This window comes from Heterodontus francisci, chromosome 9, assembly GCF_036365525.1.
Source record: "Heterodontus francisci isolate sHetFra1 chromosome 9, sHetFra1.hap1, whole genome shotgun sequence".
Lineage (NCBI taxonomy): Eukaryota > Metazoa > Chordata > Chondrichthyes > Heterodontiformes > Heterodontidae > Heterodontus > Heterodontus francisci.
Window position 1 is genome coordinate 1,965,407 of NC_090379.1, and position 21,298 is coordinate 1,986,704.

Here is a 21,298-nt window from a genome sequence, read left to right on the forward strand (position 1 = left end):
ATATCACTACTGAGGCAACAAGAGCAGGTCCGGGCCTGCGAGTTCTGCGGCGAGTAACTCACCTCCCAACTCCACAAAGCCTGTCCACCATCTACAAAGCACAAGTCAGGAGTGTGATGGAATACTGTCTACTTGCCTGGATAAGTGCGGCTCCAACAACATTCAAGCTCGACACCGTCCAGGACAAAGCAACCCACTTGACTGGCAGCCCATCCATCACCTTCAACATTTACTCTTCCCACCACCGACGCACAGTGGCAGCAGTGTGTACCATCTACAAGATGCACTGCACGAACTCGCCTTCCTAACCCGCGACCTCTACCACCTAGAAGGACAAGGGCAGCAGATGCATGGGAACATCACCACCTGCAAGTTCCCATCCAAGCCACACACCATCCTGACTTGGAACTATATCGCCGTTCCTTCACTGTCACTGGGTCAAAACCCTGGAACTCCCTTCCCAACAGCACTGTTGGCCTACCTACAACCCAAGGACTGCAGCGGTTCACCACCACCTTCCCAAGGGCAATTCGGAATGGGCAATAAATGCTGGCCTAGGCAGCGACGCCCACATCCTGTGGAAGAATAAAAAAAACTCCCACTTTCGCCAGAACTGGCGCCAGTGCCCCATGGATTGAAACCCATTTCTTCCACATCAAGTTTTAAGCCACACAATCAACTCTCTGATCTTATTTTAGGTGATCTCTGTACATGGACGCCTAAATCTCTTTGGACCACTCCTGTTCTTAAGTTTTCACTAATTAAATTTTGATCCAAAATGGATGACCTCATACTTAGCTGTACTGAAATTCATCTGCTAGTTTTGCCCACATTGCTTTTAAATGACTTAGATGTTGGAATACAGCCTAAAATTTCAAAATTTGCTCATGATACCAAACTTGCAGGAGTTGCAAACAGTGAACATGATACCAATTGACTGCAACAGGACATACACAGGCGAGCACAATGGGCAAAGAGGTGACAGATGGAATTTATTACTATCAAGTGCGAGGTAATGCATTTTGGGAAAAAAGATAGGGAGAGGCAATATATGCTTAAGACGCAGTTCTAAAGAGTTTACAGGGATCGAGGGACCTAGGGGTTCATGTGCATAAATCTTTGAAGGTTCCAAGGGATCTTGGTCTTCATAAATAGGGGTATTGAGTACAAACTGAACCTTTATAAAGCTCTAGTTGGGCCACAGCGAGAGTATTGCATTCAGTTCTGGCCACCACACTTTAGAAAGGATGTGAAGATTCTTTAGAGGGTGCAGAGGAGATTTACCAGAATGGTTCCAGGGATGATGGATTGTAGTTACAAGGTTAGGTTGGAGAAGCTGGGGTTGTTCTCCTTGGAGCAAAGGAGATTGAGGGGAAATTTGATAGAGGTGTACAAGATTATGACAGGTTTAGATAGGAATAGCTTTACTTTGTCTACCTTATTAGCTGATGGTACAATGGCTAGGGGACACAAATATAAGGTTTTGGGCAAGTGTAACAGGGGGAATATGAGGAAGAACACTTTTTACGCAGCGGGTGGTAATGACCTGGAACCCGCTGCCTACGAGTGTGGTGGAAGTGGAGAAAATGATTTAGAAATATAATTGGATGGGCACTTGAAAGAAATAAACTTACATGACTACAGTGATATGAGCAATGGGAGTGACTGGATTGTTCTGCAAGGAACCAGCATGGACTCAATGGGCCAAATAGCTTTTTTCTGTGCCATTATGATTCTATGACTCACTTAATTTATCACTGTCTCTTTGATTTTGCCAGCTGCGAGTCTGCTGTGGCTGCTGACTTTCAGATGAGATGTCCACCCCTCAGGTGGACATAAATGTTCACATGGCACTATTCCAAAGACGAGCAAAGGAGTTACCTCCGGCATACCGGCCAATACTTATCTATGAACCAACATCACGAAAACAGATTATCTGGTCATTATCACATTATCACACTGTTTTTGGGAGTTCGTTGTGCACAAATTGACTGCCACATTTCCTACATGACGACAAGTTACTAAACTTGAAAAAGTACTTCATTGGCTAGTGCTTTGGGGCCTCCGTGGTCATGAAAAGTGATATATAAATGCAAGTCTTCATTTCTTTCTTGGTAATTTTATCCTCCCGTCTACCTTTTTTACCTGTCTTTGGCAACCTAGGAAATATGGCTCTCATTGTGTTATCTAAGTATTGTGTTATATAAATATAGTGATTAGTTGAGGCCCCAGCAGAGATCCTTGAGGCACACCACTAGTCACTTCCTTCCAATGTCTTTTTAATTTAATCATCCATGGATTGTGAGCGTCACTGGCTAGGCCATTCATAATTGCCCTTGTGAAGGGGCTGGTGAGCTGCCTTCTTGAACCGCTGCAGTCCATGTGGGATAGGTAAACCCACAGTGCTGTTAGGAAGGGAGTTCCAGGATTTTGATCCAGCGACTGAAAGAATGGTGATATAGTTCCAAGTCAGGATGGTGTGAGACTTGGAGGGGAACTTGCAGGTGGTGGTGTTCCCATGCATCTACTGCCCTTGTCCTTCTAGTTGGTAGAGGTCGCGGGTTTGGAAGGTGCTGTCCAAGGAGCCTTGGTGAGTTGCTGTAGTGCATCTTGTAGATGGTACACACTGCTGCCACCGTGCGAAAGTGTAAGAGGGAGTGAATGTTTAAGGTGCCAATCAAGCGGGCTGCTTTGTCCTGGATGGTGTCGAGCTTCAAGTGTTGTTGGAGCTGCACCCATCCAGGCAAGTGGAGAGTAATCCATCATATTTCTGATTTTTTTGGAATTCCTTCATTGGACGTCACTGGCAGGCCAGAATTTTTTCCAAACCCAACTGCCCTTGGCAACTGAGTGGCTTCCTTCCCTACAGGGCATTAGTGAATCAGATGCGTTTTTACAACAACAGACGGTAGTTTCATGGCACCATTACAGAGACCAGCTTTCAATTCCAGATTTTTAATTATAAATTTTATTAACTAATTGAATTTATTTTATTAACTAATTGAATTTATTTTATTAACTAATTGAATTTATTTTATTAATTCCATCAGCTGCCATGGTGGAATCTGAATCCACGGTTTCCAAGGCATTAGCCTGGGTCTCTGGATTACCAGCCCCGTGTCATTACCACTACGCCACGGTCTCCCCAATAGAGTGCCTTATAAATGGTGGATAAACATTGGGGAGTCAGGAGGTGAGTTATTCACTGCAAAATTCCCAGCCTCTGACCTGCTCTTGCAGCAACAGTATTTATGTGGCTGGTCCAGTTATGTTTCTGGTCAATGATAAACCCCAGGATGTTGATAGTGGAGTTTGAGCCATTGAAGGCGAGATGGTTAGATTTTTCTTATTGGAGATGGACATTGCCTGGCACTCGTCTGTCGCAAATGTCACTTGCCATTTATCAGCCCAAGCCTGACTGTTGTCCAGGTCTTGCTGCATGCGGGCTTGGACTGCTTCATTATCTGAAGAGTTGCAAATGGTACTGAACACTGTGCAATCATCAGCGAACATCCCCACTTCTGACCTTACGATGCAGGGAAGGCCATTGATGAAGCAGTTGAAGGTGTTTGGGCTGAGGACACTATCCTGAGGAACACCTGTAGTGATGTAATAACAAGAAATGCTGGAAATACTCAGCAGGTCTGGCAGCATCTGTGGAGAGAGAAGCAGAGTTAGTGTTTCGGGTCAGCGACCCTTCTTCGGAACTTCACTGAGCTGAAACGTTAACTCTGCTTCTCTCTCCACAGATGCTGTCAGACCTGCTGAGTATTTCCAACATTTCTTGTTTTTATTTCAGATTTCCAGCATCCGCAGTATTTTGCTTTTATACCTGTAGTGATGTCTTGGGACAGAGATGATTGGCCTCCAACAACCACAACCATCTTCCTTTGTGCTAGGTATGACTCCAATTCCCATAGACTTCAGTTTTGCTAGGGCTCCTTAATTTTTTTTTCCCCCACTCTCCATTTACTCCAGTCTCCACTCTCCCCTCTCTCCAATTACACAGGTAACACTCCAGAAACTGCCCTGCCACTCCCGTGCTGTACCTGTCCTGGGGGTGTTTGTATGGGGACAGTGTAGGGCTCCTTAATGCTGCACTTGGTCAAACGCTGCCTTGATGTCAAGGGTAATCACACTCACCTCACCTTTGGAGTGCAGCCATTTTGTCCATGTTTGGACCAAGGCTTGATAGCACTGTCTACTGGGGAAGGTGACCTGGCGAAAGTGGACTGGATACAGCTACTTGAAGGAAAATCAGTGGCAAGCCAGTGGGAGGCATTCAAAAGTGAGATACTACAGGCACAGCGTAGGCATGTCCCCACAAAGATAAAGGGTGGTACGGCCAAATCTAGAGCCCCCTGGTAATGTTGAAGCTTCCAGGGTAAGTTAAAGCAGAAAAAGCAAGCTTATGACGATCACAAAAAACATAATACTTTAGAAAGCCCATAGGAGTATAGAAAGTGCAGGGGTGAAGTAAAAAAAGGAAATTAGGAAAGCAAAGAGAGGACATGAAAAATTATTGGCAGGTAAAATAAAGGAAAACCCAAAAATGTTTTAACAGTACGTTAAGAGCAAGAGGATAATGAAAGAATGGATAGGGCTTATCACAGATGTACAAGGGAACTTATGCATGGATGGAGATGATGTGGGCAGGGTGCTTAATGAGTTTTTTGTCTCTGTCTTCACAAAGCAGAGGGTTGATGCAGACACTGTAGTTAAAGAGGAGGAGTGTGAAATATTAGATACGATAAGCATAATGAAAGAGGAAGTACGAGAGGGTCTGGCATCCTTGAAAGTGGATAAATCACCAGGGCCTGATGGATTGTATTCCAGGCTGTTAAAGGAAGCCAGGGAGGAAATAGCAGATGTGCTGAGGATCATCTTCAAATCCTCACTGGATACGGGCGAGGTGCCAGAGGATTAGAGATCTGCGACTGTGGTACCATTGTTTAAAAAGGGTGCGAGAGATAGGCCAAATAATTATATGCCAGTCAGTCTGCCCTTGGTGGTGGGTAAATTACGAGAATCTATTCTGAGGGACAGGATAAACTGCCACTTAGAAAGGCACGGATTAATCAGGGATAGTCAGCATGGATTTGTTAAGGGAAGGTCATGTCTTACTAACTTGATTGAGTTTTTTGAGGAAGTAACAAGGAGGATTGATGAGGGTAGTGCAGTGGATGTGGTTTACATGGATTTTAGTAAGGCATTTGACAAGGTCCCACATGGCAGATTGGTCAGAAAATTGAAAGCCCATGGGATATAGGGGAATGTGGCAAGTTGGATCCAAAATTGGCTCAGTGACAGGCAACAAAGGGTAGTAGTCGACGGATGTTTTTGCAAATGGAAAGCGGTTTCTCGTGGCGTTCCACAGGGCTCAGTGTTTGCGGTATATATTAATGATTTGGACTTAAATATGGGAGGCAAGATTGGAAAATTTGCTAATGACACAAAAATTGGCTATATAGTTGATAGTGAAGAGCACAGCTGTAGACTCCAGAATGATATCAATGGTTTGGTTGAGTGGGTGGAAAAGTGGCAAATGGAATTCAATCCGGAGAAGTGTGAGGTAATGCATTTGGGGAGGGCAAACAAAGCAAGGGAATACACAATAAACAGGAGGATATTGAGAGGGGTAGAAGGAGTGAGAGACCTTGGAGTGCATGTCCACAGGTCCTGGAAGGTGGCAGGACAGGAAGAGAGGAGAAATGGCAGATGTAGTTTAATCCAGACAAATGTGAGGTAATGCATTTTGGAAGGTCTAATGCAGGTGGGAAGTATACAGTCAATGGCAGAACCCTTAGGAGTATTGACAGGCAGAGAGATCTGGGCGTACAGGTCCACAGGTCACTGAAAGTGGCAACGCAGGTGGATAAGGTAGTTAAGAAGGCATACGGCATGCTTGCCTTCAACGGTCGGGGCACAGAATATAAAAATTGGCAAGTCATGCTGCAGCTGTACAGAACTTTAGTTAGGCCACACTTAGAATATTGTGTACAATTCTGGTCACCACACTACCAGAAGGACGTAGAGGCTTTGGAGAGGGTACAGAAGAGGTTTATCAGGATGTTGCCTGGTCTGGAGGGTATTAGCTATGAGGAGAGGTTGGATAAACTCGGATTGTTTTCACTGGAACGACGGAGGTGGAGGGGCGACATGATAGAGGTTTACAAAGTTATGAGTGGCATGGACAGAGTGGATAGTCAGAAGCTTTTTCCCAGGGTGGAAGAGTCAGTTACTAGGGGACATAGGTTTAAGGTGCGAGGGGCAAAGTTTAGAGGGGATGTGCGAGGCAAGCTCTATACACAGAGGGTGGTGAGTGCCTGGAACTTGCTGCCAGGGTGGTGGAAGCAGGTACGATAGCGACGTTTAAGAGGCATCTTGACAAATACATGAATAGGATGGGAATAGAGGGATACGGACCCTGGGAGTGCAGAAGTTTTCAGTTTAGGCAGGCATCAAGATCGGCGCAGGCTTGGAGGGCCGAATGGCCTCTTTCTGTGCTGCACTGTTCTTTGTTGGTGAAGAAGGCATATGGAATGTTTTCCTTTGTTGGCCGAGGTATAGAATACAAAAGCAGGGATGTAATGCTGAAACTGTATAAAATGCTGGTTAGGCCGCAGCTGGAGTATTGCGTACAGTTCTGGTCACCACATTACAGGAAGGACATAATTGCTCTGGAGAGAGTACAGAGGAGATTTACAAGAATGTTGCCAGTGCTTGAAAGTTGCAGCTATGAGAAAATATTGGATCAGCTAGGGTTGTTTTCCTTAGAACAGAGGAGTCTGAGGACTGACTTAATTGAGGTGTACAAAATTATGAGGGGCCGAGATAGAGTAGACAGGAACGACCTGTTTCCCCTAGTGGAGAGTTCAATTACCAGAGGGCACAGATTTAAGGTGATTGATAGAAGGATAAGAGGGGCATGAGGAAAAACGTTTTTACCCAGAGAGTGGTGGGTGCCTGGAATTCACTGCCAGGAACGGTGGTGGAGGCAAAAATCCTCAACTCTGAAGTGCTGTAACTGCAAGTCAATGTACCAGGTGATGGAAGGTGGGATTAGATTGGGTGGCTGGTTTTTCGGCTGGCACGGACACAATGGGCTGAACAGCCTCCTTCTGAGGTGTAATTTTTCTATGGTTCTATGGACACCCTCCAGCACTTTGCTGATGATCGATAGTAGACTGATGAGGCGGTCATTGGCCAGATTGCATTTTTCCTGTGTTTTCTAACAGGACATACCTGGATAACTTTCCACATTGTCAGGTAGATGCCAGTGTTATAGCTGTACTGGAGCGTCTTGGCTAGGGGCGCAGCTAGTTCTGGAGCACAGGACGTCAGTACTACAGCTGTTGTCAGGGCCCACAGCCTTTGTAGCATCCCATTATCCCTACTCTAAGTCTTCTATTGCCTAATCTGTCGCCGAAGCAGTTCTATAGTTTGCCGTCAACTCAATAAGCTTTATTGTTTAACATGGAACCTTATTGAATGCCTTCTGGAAGTCCATAAAAACCACATCCTTAGACATTCCCCTGCCTGCTATTTTAAATTACATCCTCAAAAATTTCAGTTTGGTTCTTTAAACTGTTACTTCACTATTGTGAAGACTTACACAAAGTAATTATTCAATACGTCTGCTATATCCTTATTTTAAATTGCATTATTACCCTCATCTATTGTGTTCCAAGATTGCTTCTTTTTCTTTTGTAAAATATGTGTTAAAGACTTATATTTGAATTATGGACACTGATTCATCTGGAATCTTGGAGACGGCTGAACTTTGTGGGGTTTTTTTTTATAAAGAGGTTACCACAAGGTTTGGACTAAGCTTGAGCTGCAGTTACTGGAAGGCACCTGTTTTCAAATAACCTAGCAGGGATTGTTTTTGACTAGGGCGGCACAGTGGCGCAGTGGTTAGCACCGCAGCCTCACAGCTCCAGCGACCCGGGTTCAATTCTGGGTACTGCCTGTGTGGAGTTTGCAAGTTCTCCCTGTGTCTGCGTGGGTTTTCTCCAGGTGCTCCGGTTTCCTCCCACAGCCAAAGACTTGCAGGTTGATAGGTAAATTGGCCATTATAAATTGCCCCTAGTATAGGTAGGTGGTAGGGAAATATAGGGACAGGTGGGGATGTGTTAGGAATATGGAATTAGTGTAGGATTAGTATAAATGGGTGGTTGATGGTCGGCACAGACTCGGTGGGCCGAAGGGCCTGTTTCAGTGCTGTATCTCTAAACTAAACTAAACTAAGAGATCTTTACAACGAAGTGACAAGTCAAGATTTAGTGAGACTTGTTTCTGGAAAAAGTTTTAGTTTTAATTTGAACTGTTAAAAAAGCTAGTTTGCTTATTGACCTGCTAGGAGAAGACAGCTCATCTCTTTCTCTTGAAAATAAATCCTGCACCTTTAAAGAAATCTTGCATTGAATGTGTGGGAACTAAAACCTTGTTGCTGCATTCCTGCTGTGAGACCTAATTTGGAGCTTCTGTAGCTGCATCTCTTGGAAAGCCTACCCAAACTGATCTTCAACAATCGCCTGGAAGGGACTGTTCTGGGAAGATCCTAGTGACAGCCGCCTATTTGCATTTGGGACGCCTAACCAACATAAAGGACATCTTTCCATACCTTCTTTTCAGCCTAAGTGTTTTTTTATTCCTTCTATTTCTTTGTAACAGCTGTAAACAAAAATATCTTTTAATTTTTTCTGGTTAATAACTGTGTGTGTGAGAGAGAGTGAGAGAGAGTGAGAGAGAGTGAGTGAGAGTGAGTGAGAGTGAGTGAGAGTGAGTGAGAGTGAGTGAGAGTGAGTGAGAGTGAGTGAGAGTGAGTGAGAGTGAGTGAGAGTGAGTGAGAGTGAGTGAGGGATGGGATAAATAAGGGGCTTTAATATTTCAATTTTTGTGTATGCTTTACTTCATTATTGGTTAAAACTTGGTTTATAATAAACTGATAATTTTGTTGTTTATTAAAGAAACCTGGTTGGTGTGTTTTATTCTGGGGGAAAATATAGAGTATCGAATTGACGGTTTTGATAAGTGGGAAAGTTTATGTTGTGACCTGTAGAGAAGTGGGACTGAATTAACAGTGCACTCCTCCTGCCTCGGTCTTAGATTAGCCATGACTACGCTTTTTCTTCTCAATATAGTTGTGAAAACCTTCTCTTAATCTTGATAACCCTCAAGTATCTTTTCACATTCCTTTCTACAGCATTGAATATCTTTTGCTGTTCTTGATATCTCTCCCAGTCCCCATGATGGACACTATTCTTTGCACTATTGTATGATCTTTAGTTTTATGTTATCTCTCATCTCTTTTGTTAACCATGACTGTTTTATTTGGTAGGTAAAGCTCTTTCCCTTTGGGGGTATATACGGGTCCTATATTATGCTAAATACTTAGTTTGTTCAGTTTGCTTACCCACTGTTTTTTTTTCATGTTTGTACTTGCTGCTGTTCAATCTTCAGTCCGTTAACACCTTTTCTGTACAAATGCTTTGTCTTTCAACACACCATTAACATATTGTTTGCCTTTGCTCCATGACCTTTTGGTCAGCTATGTGGCCTTGTCCAATCTACACCTTGTCCTTTGTTATCTCTTGCCCCACCCCTGCCTCACTTGCTTATAACCTTTGACATTTCTAATATTTGCTAGTTCCGAAGAAGGGTCACTGACCCAAAATGTTAACTCTGCTTCTTTCCACAGATGCTGCCAGACCTGCTGAGTGGTTCCAGCATTTCCTGTTTTTATTATGTTAAATACTTGTTTGAGCACCTCCCTGTTCACCTGATAACAGTTTCGTCCAGTTTGCTGTCATCTTATTATGTTGTTTGTCTCTTCCCATTAAAGTTAATTTCATCAACATCCAGAATCTTAGTAACTGTTAAGTTTCTCTTTTACAAAGCTAACATTGAATTCCATCATATTATGATCACAACTGGAAATACTCAACAGGTCTGGCAGCAGCTGAGGGGAGAGAAAAGCAGAGTTAACATTTCCAATCAAACCTCACAGATCTGAAACGTTAACTGTTTTTTCTCTCCACAGATGCTGCCAGGCCTGCTGAGTATTTCCAGCATTTTCTGTTTTTTATAGAATGGAAACTTACCATAAGTGACAATAAGAAGAAAAAATGGTATATTTTTGATCATTTGCAGAACAGACTGGATGTAGGAGTAGTCCATCATAGGGTTTGCGTGGATAGTTGCCTGTGCTTGGCTTGGCGGGAAGGCTGGCGTTTCCTGAAAAACTAAAATAAAACAACGCAGTTACAAAGTAGGCCATGCAACCCTTTAACTACAGTTTTTGTTCAATGCAATGCATTAAAAAAAACTTCTTTAAAAAAAAAACTCGACAGCCATTAAATACTATCACAACCTTTTCTAAATTCCAGCTTTGTTCAGGTGAAGCAAAAAAAAATCTGGAATTAAAATATAAAATGATGTTTACAATGTTACTGATTGCCATGGAGTAGGTCACCTGATCTATATTTGAGAAGCAATCTGTGCACATTAATATATGGCACAAGCTCCCCTTACATCTCTGAACACACAGCCAGGGTCACAATCATTATTGCTGTCTGGCTTAATATCATGGAATTAGAACAAACAACAAAGGTCACAGACCTGAAACATTAACTCTGCTTCTCTCTCCACAGATGCTTTTATTTCAGATTTCCAACATCTGCAGTATTTTGCTTTTATCATGGAATTACAGTTGTCCTAATTCTAAAGTGAATGCCCATCCCAATTTTCCTTTATATTGAAGCGGACCCACTATGGTACTTAGTACACTGCCACTTAAGTTAAAAGCTTTGCCCACTGGGTTTACATAAATCTGGAAGATTGTATTTAGGGAAGGGATATTAAGAAAAAGCTGGAAAATGGGGCTGAGGTACAGATCAGGTATGATCTAACCAAATGAGCTCAAAGGGCTGAATGTCCTCCTCCTGATCCAGCGATTCTCAACTACCATCACAACAGATTAATTTATTTATCTCATTCATGTGCACAAATTGGCTGCTCCATAAGAGTGATTACAAAAGTAATTCACTGGCTGTGAAGCACTTTGGGACATCCAGAGGACATGAAAAGCAATGTTGAACGCAGTAATATAGTTTTGAAGTAAATGATGACTGCTGTTACGACCAGGTGAGAAAGGGGTGTAGGGATCCCTCTCAGCCTTCACCTGGTCTTACCATAACAGAGTTTAATTTTTTTTTTAACATACCGTGTTATTAGCTCCCCCTTGGTGAATCCTTGTTTACCGCTTTCCAATTATAAGGCAAAGAAACCAGCACAAACAGGTTCTTTTAGGTTGCTGAAATTTGCAGGTACACGACGCACCCATGCTAGCATGCAAACACGATACACAGATGCAAATAGAGACAGAAACGAGCAGAAGAAAAATAAAGTGGAAAATTTTGAGGCAATATCTGAAGAGGTGTTGTTAGGGTGGCACAGTGGTTAGCACTGCAGCCTCACAGCTCCAGTGACCCGGGTTCAATTCTGGGTACTGCCTGTGTGGAGTTTGCAAGTTCTCCCTGTGTCTGCGTGGGTTTCCTCCGGGTGCTCCGGTTTCCTCCCACATGCCAAAGACTTGCAGGTTGATAGGTTAATTGGCCATTATAAATTGCCCCTAGTATAGTTAGGTGGTAGGGAAATATAGGGACATGTGGGGATGTGGTAGGGATATGGGATGAGTGTAGGATTAGTATAAGTGGGTGGTTGATGTTCGGCACAGACTCGGTGGGCCGAAGGGCCTGTTTCAGTGCTGTATCTCTAAACTAAACAAAACTTCAAGCTCACTGTAGAGTCCTTGATTGTAGGTAGATCTTCCTTTTCGTTGGAGCCCAATATTCTTCTTAAACCTTGTTCGCTGTAGGAGAGTTTTTCTCTTGGGGTTCATGTGTCATTCAGTGAATTCAGAGGTTTGTGAGAAAGAGATGAAAACAGACAGGAGAGATGTGTGGCAGGAAAAATGGTGCAGGAGGGAGGGATTTAGACTCCTGGGACATGGGGACCGGTTCTGGGGAAGGTGGGACCTGTACAAGTGGGACGGGTTACACCCAGGCTGGACCAGAACCGATGTCCTAGCGGGGGCGTTTGCTAGTGTTGTTGGGGAGGATTTAAACTAGAATGACAGGGGGATGGGAACCTGAGCGGGGAGACTCAGGAGGAGGAAACAAGGATAGAAACGAAAGGAAACAAGGCAAAAGTGGAAGGCAGAGAAATCAAGGGCAAGAAACAAATAGGGCCATAGTGCGAAATAATGCTTAGATGACTAAGAATGTTAAAAAAACAAGCCTAAAGGCCTAGTGTCTCAATGCGCGGAGTATTTGCAATAAGGTAGGCGAATTAACCGCACAAATGGATATAAATGGATACGATATACTTGCGATTACAGAGACATGGCTGCAGGGTGACCAAGGATGGGAACTGAACATCCAGGGGTATTCAATATTTAGGAAGGACAGGCAAAAAGGGAAAGGAGGTGGACTAGCACTGTTAGTAAATGAGGAAATCAATACAATAGTGAGGAAGGATATTAGCTCAGAGAATCCTAATGTGGAATCTGTATGGGTGGAGCTAAGAAACAACAAGGGACAGAAAATGTTGGTGGGGGTTGTATATAGACCCCCAAACAGCAGTAGTGATGTAGAGGATGGCATAAAACAGGAAATTAGAGATGCATGCAATAAGAGTGCAACTGTAATTATGGGTGAGTTTAATCTACATATAGATTGGGCAAACCAAAGTCAACATGGATTTACGAAAGGGATATCATGCTTGACCAATCTACTGGAATTTTTTGAGGATGTAACTAGTAGAATAGATAAGGGAGAACCAGTGGATGTGGTGTATTTCGACTTTCAGAAGGCTTTCAATAAGGTCCCACAAAAGAGATTAGCGTGTAAAATTAAAGCACATGGGATTGGGGGTAAGGCACTGACATGGATAGAGAACTGGTTGGCACACAGGAAACAAAGAGTAGGAATAAATGGGTCTTTTTCCAAGTGGCAGGCAGTGATTAGAAGGGGACCACAGGGATCAATGCGAGGACCCCAGCTTTTCACAATATATATTAATGATATAGATGAGGGAATTAAAAATGTAATATATCCAAGTTTGCAGATGACACATAGCTGGGGAGGTGGGGAGGGGTGGGAGGTGGGAGCTGTGAGGAGGATGCAGAGAAGCTCCAGTGTGATTTGGACAGGTTGAGTAAGTGGGCAAATGCCTGGCAGATGCAGTATAATGTGGATAAATGTGAGGTGGCAAAAACAGAAAGGCAGATTATCTGAACGTTGATAGATTGGGAAAGGGGGAGGTGCAGCGAGACCTGGGTGTCCTTGTGCAGCAGTCACTGAAAGTAAGCATGCAGGTGCAGCAGGCAGTTAAGAAGGCAAATGGTATGTTGGCCTTCATAGCGAGAGGATTCGAGAACAGGAGCAAGGATGTCTTGCTGCAATTTTACAAGGCCTTGGTGAGACCACATCTGGAGTACTGTGTGCAATTTTGGTCTCCTTGCCTGAGAAAGGATGTTCTTGCTATGGAGGGAATGCAGCGAAGGTTCACCAGGCTGATTCCTCAGATGGCAGGACTGATGTATGAACAGAGATAGGGCCGATTAGGCTTGTATTCGCTAGAGTTTAGAAGAGGGGATCTCATAGAAACCTACAAAATTCTAACAGGACTGGACAGACTAGATGCAAGAAGGATGTTCCTGATGGCGGGGAAGTCCAGGACCTGGGGTCACAGTCTAAGGATAAGGGGTGAGCCATTTAGGACTGAGATGAGGAGGGATTTCTTCACCCAGAGAGTGGTGAACCTTTGGAATTCTCTACCACGGAAAGCAGCTGAGGCCAAATCATTAAATACATTCAAGAAACAGTTAGATATAGTTCTTAGGGCTAAAAGGAGCAAGGGATATGGGGAGAAAGTGGGAACAGGCTACTGAGTTTCGATGATCAGGTTTGATCGTATTGAATGGCGGAGCAGGCTCAAAAAGGGCTGAATGGCCTACTCCTGCTCCTATTTTCCTATGTTCCTACGTCCTGCCACATCCGGTCGTGAATGGTGGTGGATAATTAAGCAACTAACTGGAGGAGGTGGCTCCACAAATATCCCCATCCTCAATGATGGGGGAGCCCAGCACATCAGTGCGAAAGATAAGGCTGAAGCATTTGCAATAATCTTCAGTCAGAAGTGCCGAGTTGATGATCCATCTCGGCCTGCTCCTGAAGTCTCCAGATGCCAGACTTCAGCCAATTCGATTCACTCTGCGTGATATCAAGGAACGACTGAAGGCATTGGATACTGCAAAGGCTATGGGACCTGACAACATTACAGCAATAGTGCTGAAGACCTGTGCTCCAAAGAACAAAGAAAATTACAGCACAGGAACAGGCCCTTCGGCCCTCCAAGCCTGCGCCGATCCAGATCCTCTAGCTAAACATGTCGCCTATTTTCTAAGGGTCTGCATCTCTTTTCTTCCTGCCCATTCATGTATCTGTCTAGATACATCTTAAAAGACGCTATCGTGCCCGCGTCTACCACCTCCGCTGGCAACGTGTTCCAGGCACCCACCACCCTCTGCGTAAAGAACTTTCCACACATATCCCCCCTAAACTTTTCCCCTCTCACTTTGAACTCGTGACCCCTAGTAATTGAATCCCCCACTCTGGGAAAAAGCTTCTTGCTATCCAGCCTGTCTATACCTCTCATGATTTTGTACACCTCAATCAGGTCCCCCCTCAACCTCCGTCTTTCTAATGAAAATAATCCTAATCTACTCAACCTCTCTTCATAGCTAGCGCCCTCCATACCAGGCAGCATCCTGGTGAACCTCCTCTGCACCCTCTCCAAAGCATCTACATCCTTTTGGTAATGTGGCGACCAGAACTGCACGCAGTATTCCAAATGTGGCCGAACCAAAGTCTTATACAACTGTAACATGACCTGCCAACTCTTGTACTCAATACCCCGTCCGATGAAGGAAAGCATGCCGTATGCCTTCTTGACCACTCTATTGACCTGCGTTGCCACCTTCAGGGAACAATGGACCTGAACACCCAAATCTCTCTGTACATCAATTTTCCCCAGGACTTTTCCATTTACTGTATAGTTCACTCTTGAATTGGATCTTCCAAAATGCATCACCTCGCATTTGCCCCGATTGAACTCCATCTGCCATTTCTCAGCCCAACTCTCCAGTCTATCTATATTCTGCTGTATTCTCTGACAGTCCCCTTCAGTATCTGCTACTCCACCAATCTTAGTGTCGTCTGCAAACTTGCTAATCAGACCACCTACACTTTCCTCCAAATCATTTATGTATATCACAAACAACAGTGGTCCCAGCACGGATCCCTGTGGAACACCACTGGTCACACGTCTCCATTTTGAGAAACTCCCTTCCACTGCTACTCTCTGTCTCCTGTTGCCCAGCCAGTTCTTTATCCATCTAGCTAGTACACCCTGGACCCCATGCGACTTCACTTTCTCCATCAGCCAACCATGGGGAACCTTATCAAACGCCTTACTGAAGTCCATGTATATGACATCTACAGCCCTTCCCTCATCAATCAACTTTGTCACTTCCTCAAAGAATTCTATTAAGTTGGTAAGACATGACCTTCCCTGCACAAAACCATGTTGCCCATCACTGATAAGCTCATTTTCTTCCAAATGGGAATAGATCCTATCCCTCAGTATCTTCTCCAGCAGCTTCCCTACCACTGACGTCAGGCTCACCGGTCTATAATTACCTGGATTATCCCTGCTACCCTTCTTAAACAAGGGGACAACATTAGCAATTCTCCAGTCCTCCGGGACCTCACCCGTGTTTAAGGATGCTGCAAAAGATATCTGTTAAGGCCCCAGATATTTCCTCTCTCGCTTCCCTCAGTAACCTGGGACAGATCCCATCCGGACCTGGGGACTTGTCCACCTTAATGCCTTTTAGAATACCCAACACTTCCTCCCTCCTTATGCCGACTTGATCTAGAGAAATCAAACATCTGTCCCTAACCTCAACATCCGTCATGTCCCTCTCCTCAGTGAATACCGATGCAAAGTACTCGTTTAAAATCTCACCCATTTTCTCTGAGTCCAAGCATAACATTCCTCCTTTGTCCTTGAGTGGGCCAATCCTTTCTCTAGTTACCCTCTTGCTCCTTATATATGAATAAAAGGCTTTGGGATTTTCCTTAACCCTGTTTGCTAAAGATATTTCATGACCCCTTTTAGCCCTCTTAATTCCTCGTTTCAGATTGGTCCTACATTCCCGATATTCTTTCAAAGCTTCGTCTTTCTTCAGCCTCCTAGACCTTATGTATGCTTCCTTTTTCCTCTTTGCTAGTCTCACAATTTCACCTGTCATCCATGGTTCCCTAATCTTGCCATTTCTATCCCTCATTTTCACAGGAACATGTCTCTCCTGCACACTAATCAACCTCTCTTTAAAAGCCTCCCACATATCAAATGTGGATTTACCTTCAAAGAGCTGCTCCCAATCTACATTCCCCAGCTCCTGCCGAATTTTGGTATAGTTAGTCTTCCCCCAATTTAGCACTCTTCCTTTAGGACCACTCTCGTCTTTGTCCATGAGTATTCTAAAACTTACAGAATTGTGATCACTATTCCCAAAGTAGTCCCCTACTGAAACGTCAACCACCTGGCCGGGCTCATTCCCCAACACCAGGTCCAGTATGGCCCCTTCCCGAGTTGGACTATTTACATACTGCTCGAGAAAACCCTCCTGGATGCTCCTTACAAATTCTGCCCCATCTAGACCTCTAACACTAAGTGAATCCCAGTCAATGTTGGGAAAATTAAAATCTCCTATCACCACCACCCTGTTGCTCCTACATCTTTCCATCATCTGTTTACATATTTGTACCTCTATCTCACGCTCGCTGTTGGGAGGCCTGTAGTACAGCCCCAACATTGTTACCGCACCCTTCTTATTTCTGAGTTCTGCCCATATTGCCTCACTGCTCGAGTCCTCCGTAGTGCCCTCCTTCAGCACAGCTGTGATATCCTCTTTGACCAGTAATGCAACTCCTCCACCCCTTTTACCTTCCGCTCTATCCCGCCTGAAGCATCGATATCCTGGGATATTTAGTTGCCAATCATGCCCTTCCCTCAACCAAGTCTCAGTAATAGCAATAACATCATACTCCCAGGTACTAATCCAAGCCCTAAGTTCATCTGCCTTACTTACTACACTTCTTGCATTAAAACAAATGCACCTCAGACCACCAGTCCCTTTGCGTACATCATCTGCTCCCTGTCTACTCTTTACCACCAGTCCCTTTGCGTTCATCATCTGCTCCCTGTCTACTCTTTTCCTTAGTCACGCTGACTTCATTATCTAGTTCCTTACAGGCTTTAGTTACTACCTCCTTACTGTCCACTGACGACCTCATTTGGTTCCCATCCCCCTGCCACATTAGTTTAAACCCTCCCCAACAGCGTTAGCAAAAGCACCCCCAAGGACATTGGTTCCAGTCCGGCCCAGGTGTAGACCGTCCAATTTGTAATAGTCCCACCTCCCCCAGAACCGGTCCCAATGTCCCAAAAATCTGAACCCCTCCCTCCTGCACCATCTCTCAAGCCACGCATTCATCCTGACTATTCTTTCATTACTACTCTGACTATCACGTGGCACTGGTAGCAATCCTGAGATTACTACCTCTGAGGTCCTACTTTTTAACTTGGCTCCTAACTCCCTAAATTCTGCTTGTAGGACCTCATCCCGTTTTTTACCTATATCATTGGTGCCTATGTGCACAACGACAACTGGCTGTTCACCCTCCCCCGTCAGAATGTTCTGCAGCCGACCTGAGACATCCCTGACCCGTGCATCAGCCGTGTCCCTGAGCTCCCACATTGAGCAAGATGAGCATAACACGGGTCTGAGATCTCCTGCCATTTTAAATCTTAAGCTTAACTTAGATAAATGAAAAAGGAACGACAAGTTTTTACCAATCTCACGATAAAAAAAAAGAGAAATAGAAAAAGCCTTACCTTATCTACACACCACCGAGTCCTTTTTTTTGGTTAGAGGAGGAGGGCGGGTGGGAGACACTACAGGTGTAGTGTCTCGGGTTCAGAAACAGCCCAAATATATAGGTTTTTACTTACCCAGCAGCCCCTTGGTCCGCCAAAAACAAAAGGAAAATTAAGTTTAAGTTGAAACTGACCTTGCCGCGCCCCTAGCCAAGCTGTTCCAGTACAGCTACAACACTGGCATCTGCCCGGCAATGTGGAAAATTGCCCAGGTATGTCCTGTCAATAAAAAGCAGGACAAATCCAACCTGGTCAATTACCGCCCCATCAGCCATCTCGTAATCATCAGTAAAGTGATGGAAGGTGTCATCAACAGTGCCATCAAGCGGAACTTGTTCAGCAATAACCTAATAATCCTATGGCGAGTAACTCACCTCCTAACTCACCAAAGCCTGTCCACCATCTACAACACACAAGTCAGAAGTGTGATGGAATATTCCCCACTTGCCTGGATGGGTGCAGCTCCAATAACACTCAAGAAGCCAGATACCATCCAGGACAAAGCAGCCCGCTTGATTGGCACCCCATCTGCAAACATTCACTCCCTTCACCACCAATGCACACATGACCTCTACCAACTAGAAGGACAAGGGCAGCAGATGCATGGGAACACCACCACCTGTAAGTTCCCCTCCAAGCCACACACCATCCTGACTTGGAATAATATCGCCGTTCCTTCACTGTCACTGGGTCAAAATCCTGGAACTCCCTTCCTAACAGCACTGTGGGTGTACCTACCCCACACAGACTGTAGTGGTTCAAGAAGGCAGCTCACCACTACCTTCTCAAGGGCAATTAGGGATGGGCAATAAATGTTGGCCTGGCCAGCGATGCCCACACCACCAAATGAATTAAAGAAAACGCAAAGCCAAAATCAGTTCCCAACTCAAGTTAATAATACATTTTTGATCATGGAACATGTTTTTAAAGCAGTATGTCCTTCTCAGCTTATTAAACAGACTGCTTACCTAGGATAACGAGAATGAAAAGCACGGTAGCCACTGCAGCAGTGCCATAGAACATGACGTTGATATGGTATGTCAGTTGATCCAGGTCATCCACATTTGGTACGAGTATGGGTGGAATTAGAAACCCCAGTGCAACCCCCATCTGTGGAGAGACAGAATGGAGGGAAATGTTATGGACAGAAAACTTAAAACATTTTACAAATACTTGACTTACTGGAGAACCACAGTTCTTGGGGATGGGGGGTAGTGGAGAGGGTAAATGCAGGGAAAGGACAGGGGAAGGAGGAAAGAGAGAATAATATTATGTACCAGTCATATTCTATATCACTATCAAGCCTATTACTTTTTCACCTAGATCAATTTCTGCCGACCTGCTACACAATGGCAAGGAAATATCAGGACTTAAAGGGTTAAATTCAGTGGATAGGTTGCACCTACGAACATACGAATTAGGAGCAGAAGTAGCCCACATGGCCCATCAACCCTACTCTGCCATTCAATACGATTATGGCTGATCCTGGGCTTCAAATTCCACTTTCCTGCCCACTCCCTATATATCCCTTGATTTCCTGCGAGACCAAAAATCTATTTCAGGCTTAAATGTATTCAATGATGGAGCATCCACAACCCTCTGGGGTAGAGAATTCCAAAGATTCACAACCCTTTGAGTGAAGTAATTTCTCCTCATCTCAGTCCTGAACAATTGGCCCTTTATCCTGAGACTATCCCAGTGTTCCAGATTCCCTGACCAGTGAAAACAATCTCTCAGCTTCTACCCTATCAAGTCCTTTCAGAATCTTGTATGTCTCAATTAGATCACCTCTCATTCTTCTAAACTCCAGAGAACATAGGCCCAAATTGCTCAGCCTCTCATCATTGGACAACCCCCTCATCCCAGGGACCAATTTAGTAAATCTTCGCTGCAATGCCTCCAGTGCAAGTATATCCATTTTAAAATGTGGAGACCAAAACTGCACACAGTATTCCAGGTGCGGTCTTACCAAAGCCCGGTACAATTTTAGTAAGACTTCTTTATTCCTGTACTCCAATCCCCTTGCAATAAAGGCCAATATGCCATTTGCTTTCCTAATAGCCTACGGCACCTACATGTTAACTTTGTGCGTTCCTTGTAGGAGCACCTCCGAGTCTCCCTGAACATTGTTACAATCAAGTGAGAAAGGTGTCTTCACCTAGTCTTATTATAACAGGGTTTAATTTTCAACACTCTGTTTTAGCTCCCCCTTGGTGAATCCTTGTTCACCGCTTTCCAATTATAAGGCAAAGAAACGAGCACAAACAGGCTTCCTTAGGTTTAAAGAAGAAAAGTGTAATTTATTAGACTTAAAATCTAATACCTAGATATTTAAAAAAGAGTTAACAAAGAGAGCATTGGTCTACAGAAAGTGAGTCTGGGGAATTTGGGAAAATAAGGAGACAGCAGACGAGTTGAACAGATATTTTGCATTGGTTTTCACCATATAGGATACATGTATCATTCCAGAAATAGCTGTAAAATTAGGAAATGGAAGGGAGGGAGGAACTCAAGAAAATTACAATCACCGGGGAAGTGGTACTGAACAAATTGTTGGAACTGCGGGCTGACAGGTCCCCGGATCCTGATGGACTGTATCCTAGGGTGTTAAAAGAAGTGGCTAGTGAGATAGTTGATGCGTTCGTTTTAATTTTCCAAAATTCCCTAGATTCGGGGAAGGTTCCATTAGATTGGAAAATAGCAAATGTAACTCCTTTATTCAAAAAGGGAGACAGAAAGCAGGAAACTACAGGCCAGTTAGCTTAACATCTGTCTTAGGGGAAATGTTAGAAACTATTATTAAAGACATTACCGCAGGGCATTTAGAAAAATTCAAGCTAATCAGGCAGAGTCAACACGGTTTTGTGAAAGGGAAATCACGTTTAACCAATTTATTGGAGTTCTTTGAGGGAGTTACATGTGCTGTGGATGAAGGGGAACCAGTAGATGTATTGCACTTAAAAGGTCCAGAAGGCATTTGATAAGGTGCCACATCAAAGGTTATTGCAGAAAACTGGTGTAGGGGGCAACATATTGGCATGGATAGAAGATTGGCTAGCCAACAGGAGCAGACAGTAAGCATAAATGGGTCATTTTCTGGTTGGCAAGATGTAATGAGTGGTGTGCTACAGGGGTCAGTGCTGGGGCCTCAACGTTTTACAATTTATGTACATGACTTAGATGAAGGGACCAAAGGTATAGTTGCTAAATTTGCTGATAAAATAAA

At 44.2% G+C, this 21,298-nt stretch overlaps 1 protein-coding gene across 2 annotated transcripts in view; it reads right to left on the reverse strand.

Annotated features, from left to right (window-relative positions):
* flvcr2a (FLVCR choline and putative heme transporter 2a) overlaps positions 1-21,298 on the reverse strand; it is a 347,150-nt gene that overhangs the window by 310,513 nt on the left and 15,339 nt on the right. For both annotated transcript variants that reach the window (XM_068038429.1, XM_068038428.1), the window contains exons 2-3: positions 19,041-19,182; positions 10,107-10,247 (exon numbers count right to left, since the gene is read on the reverse strand). In XM_068038429.1, coding sequence (XP_067894530.1) covers positions 10,107-10,247; positions 19,041-19,182 — 283 coding nt within the window. The remainder of the gene's footprint in view (positions 1-10,106; positions 10,248-19,040; positions 19,183-21,298) is intronic.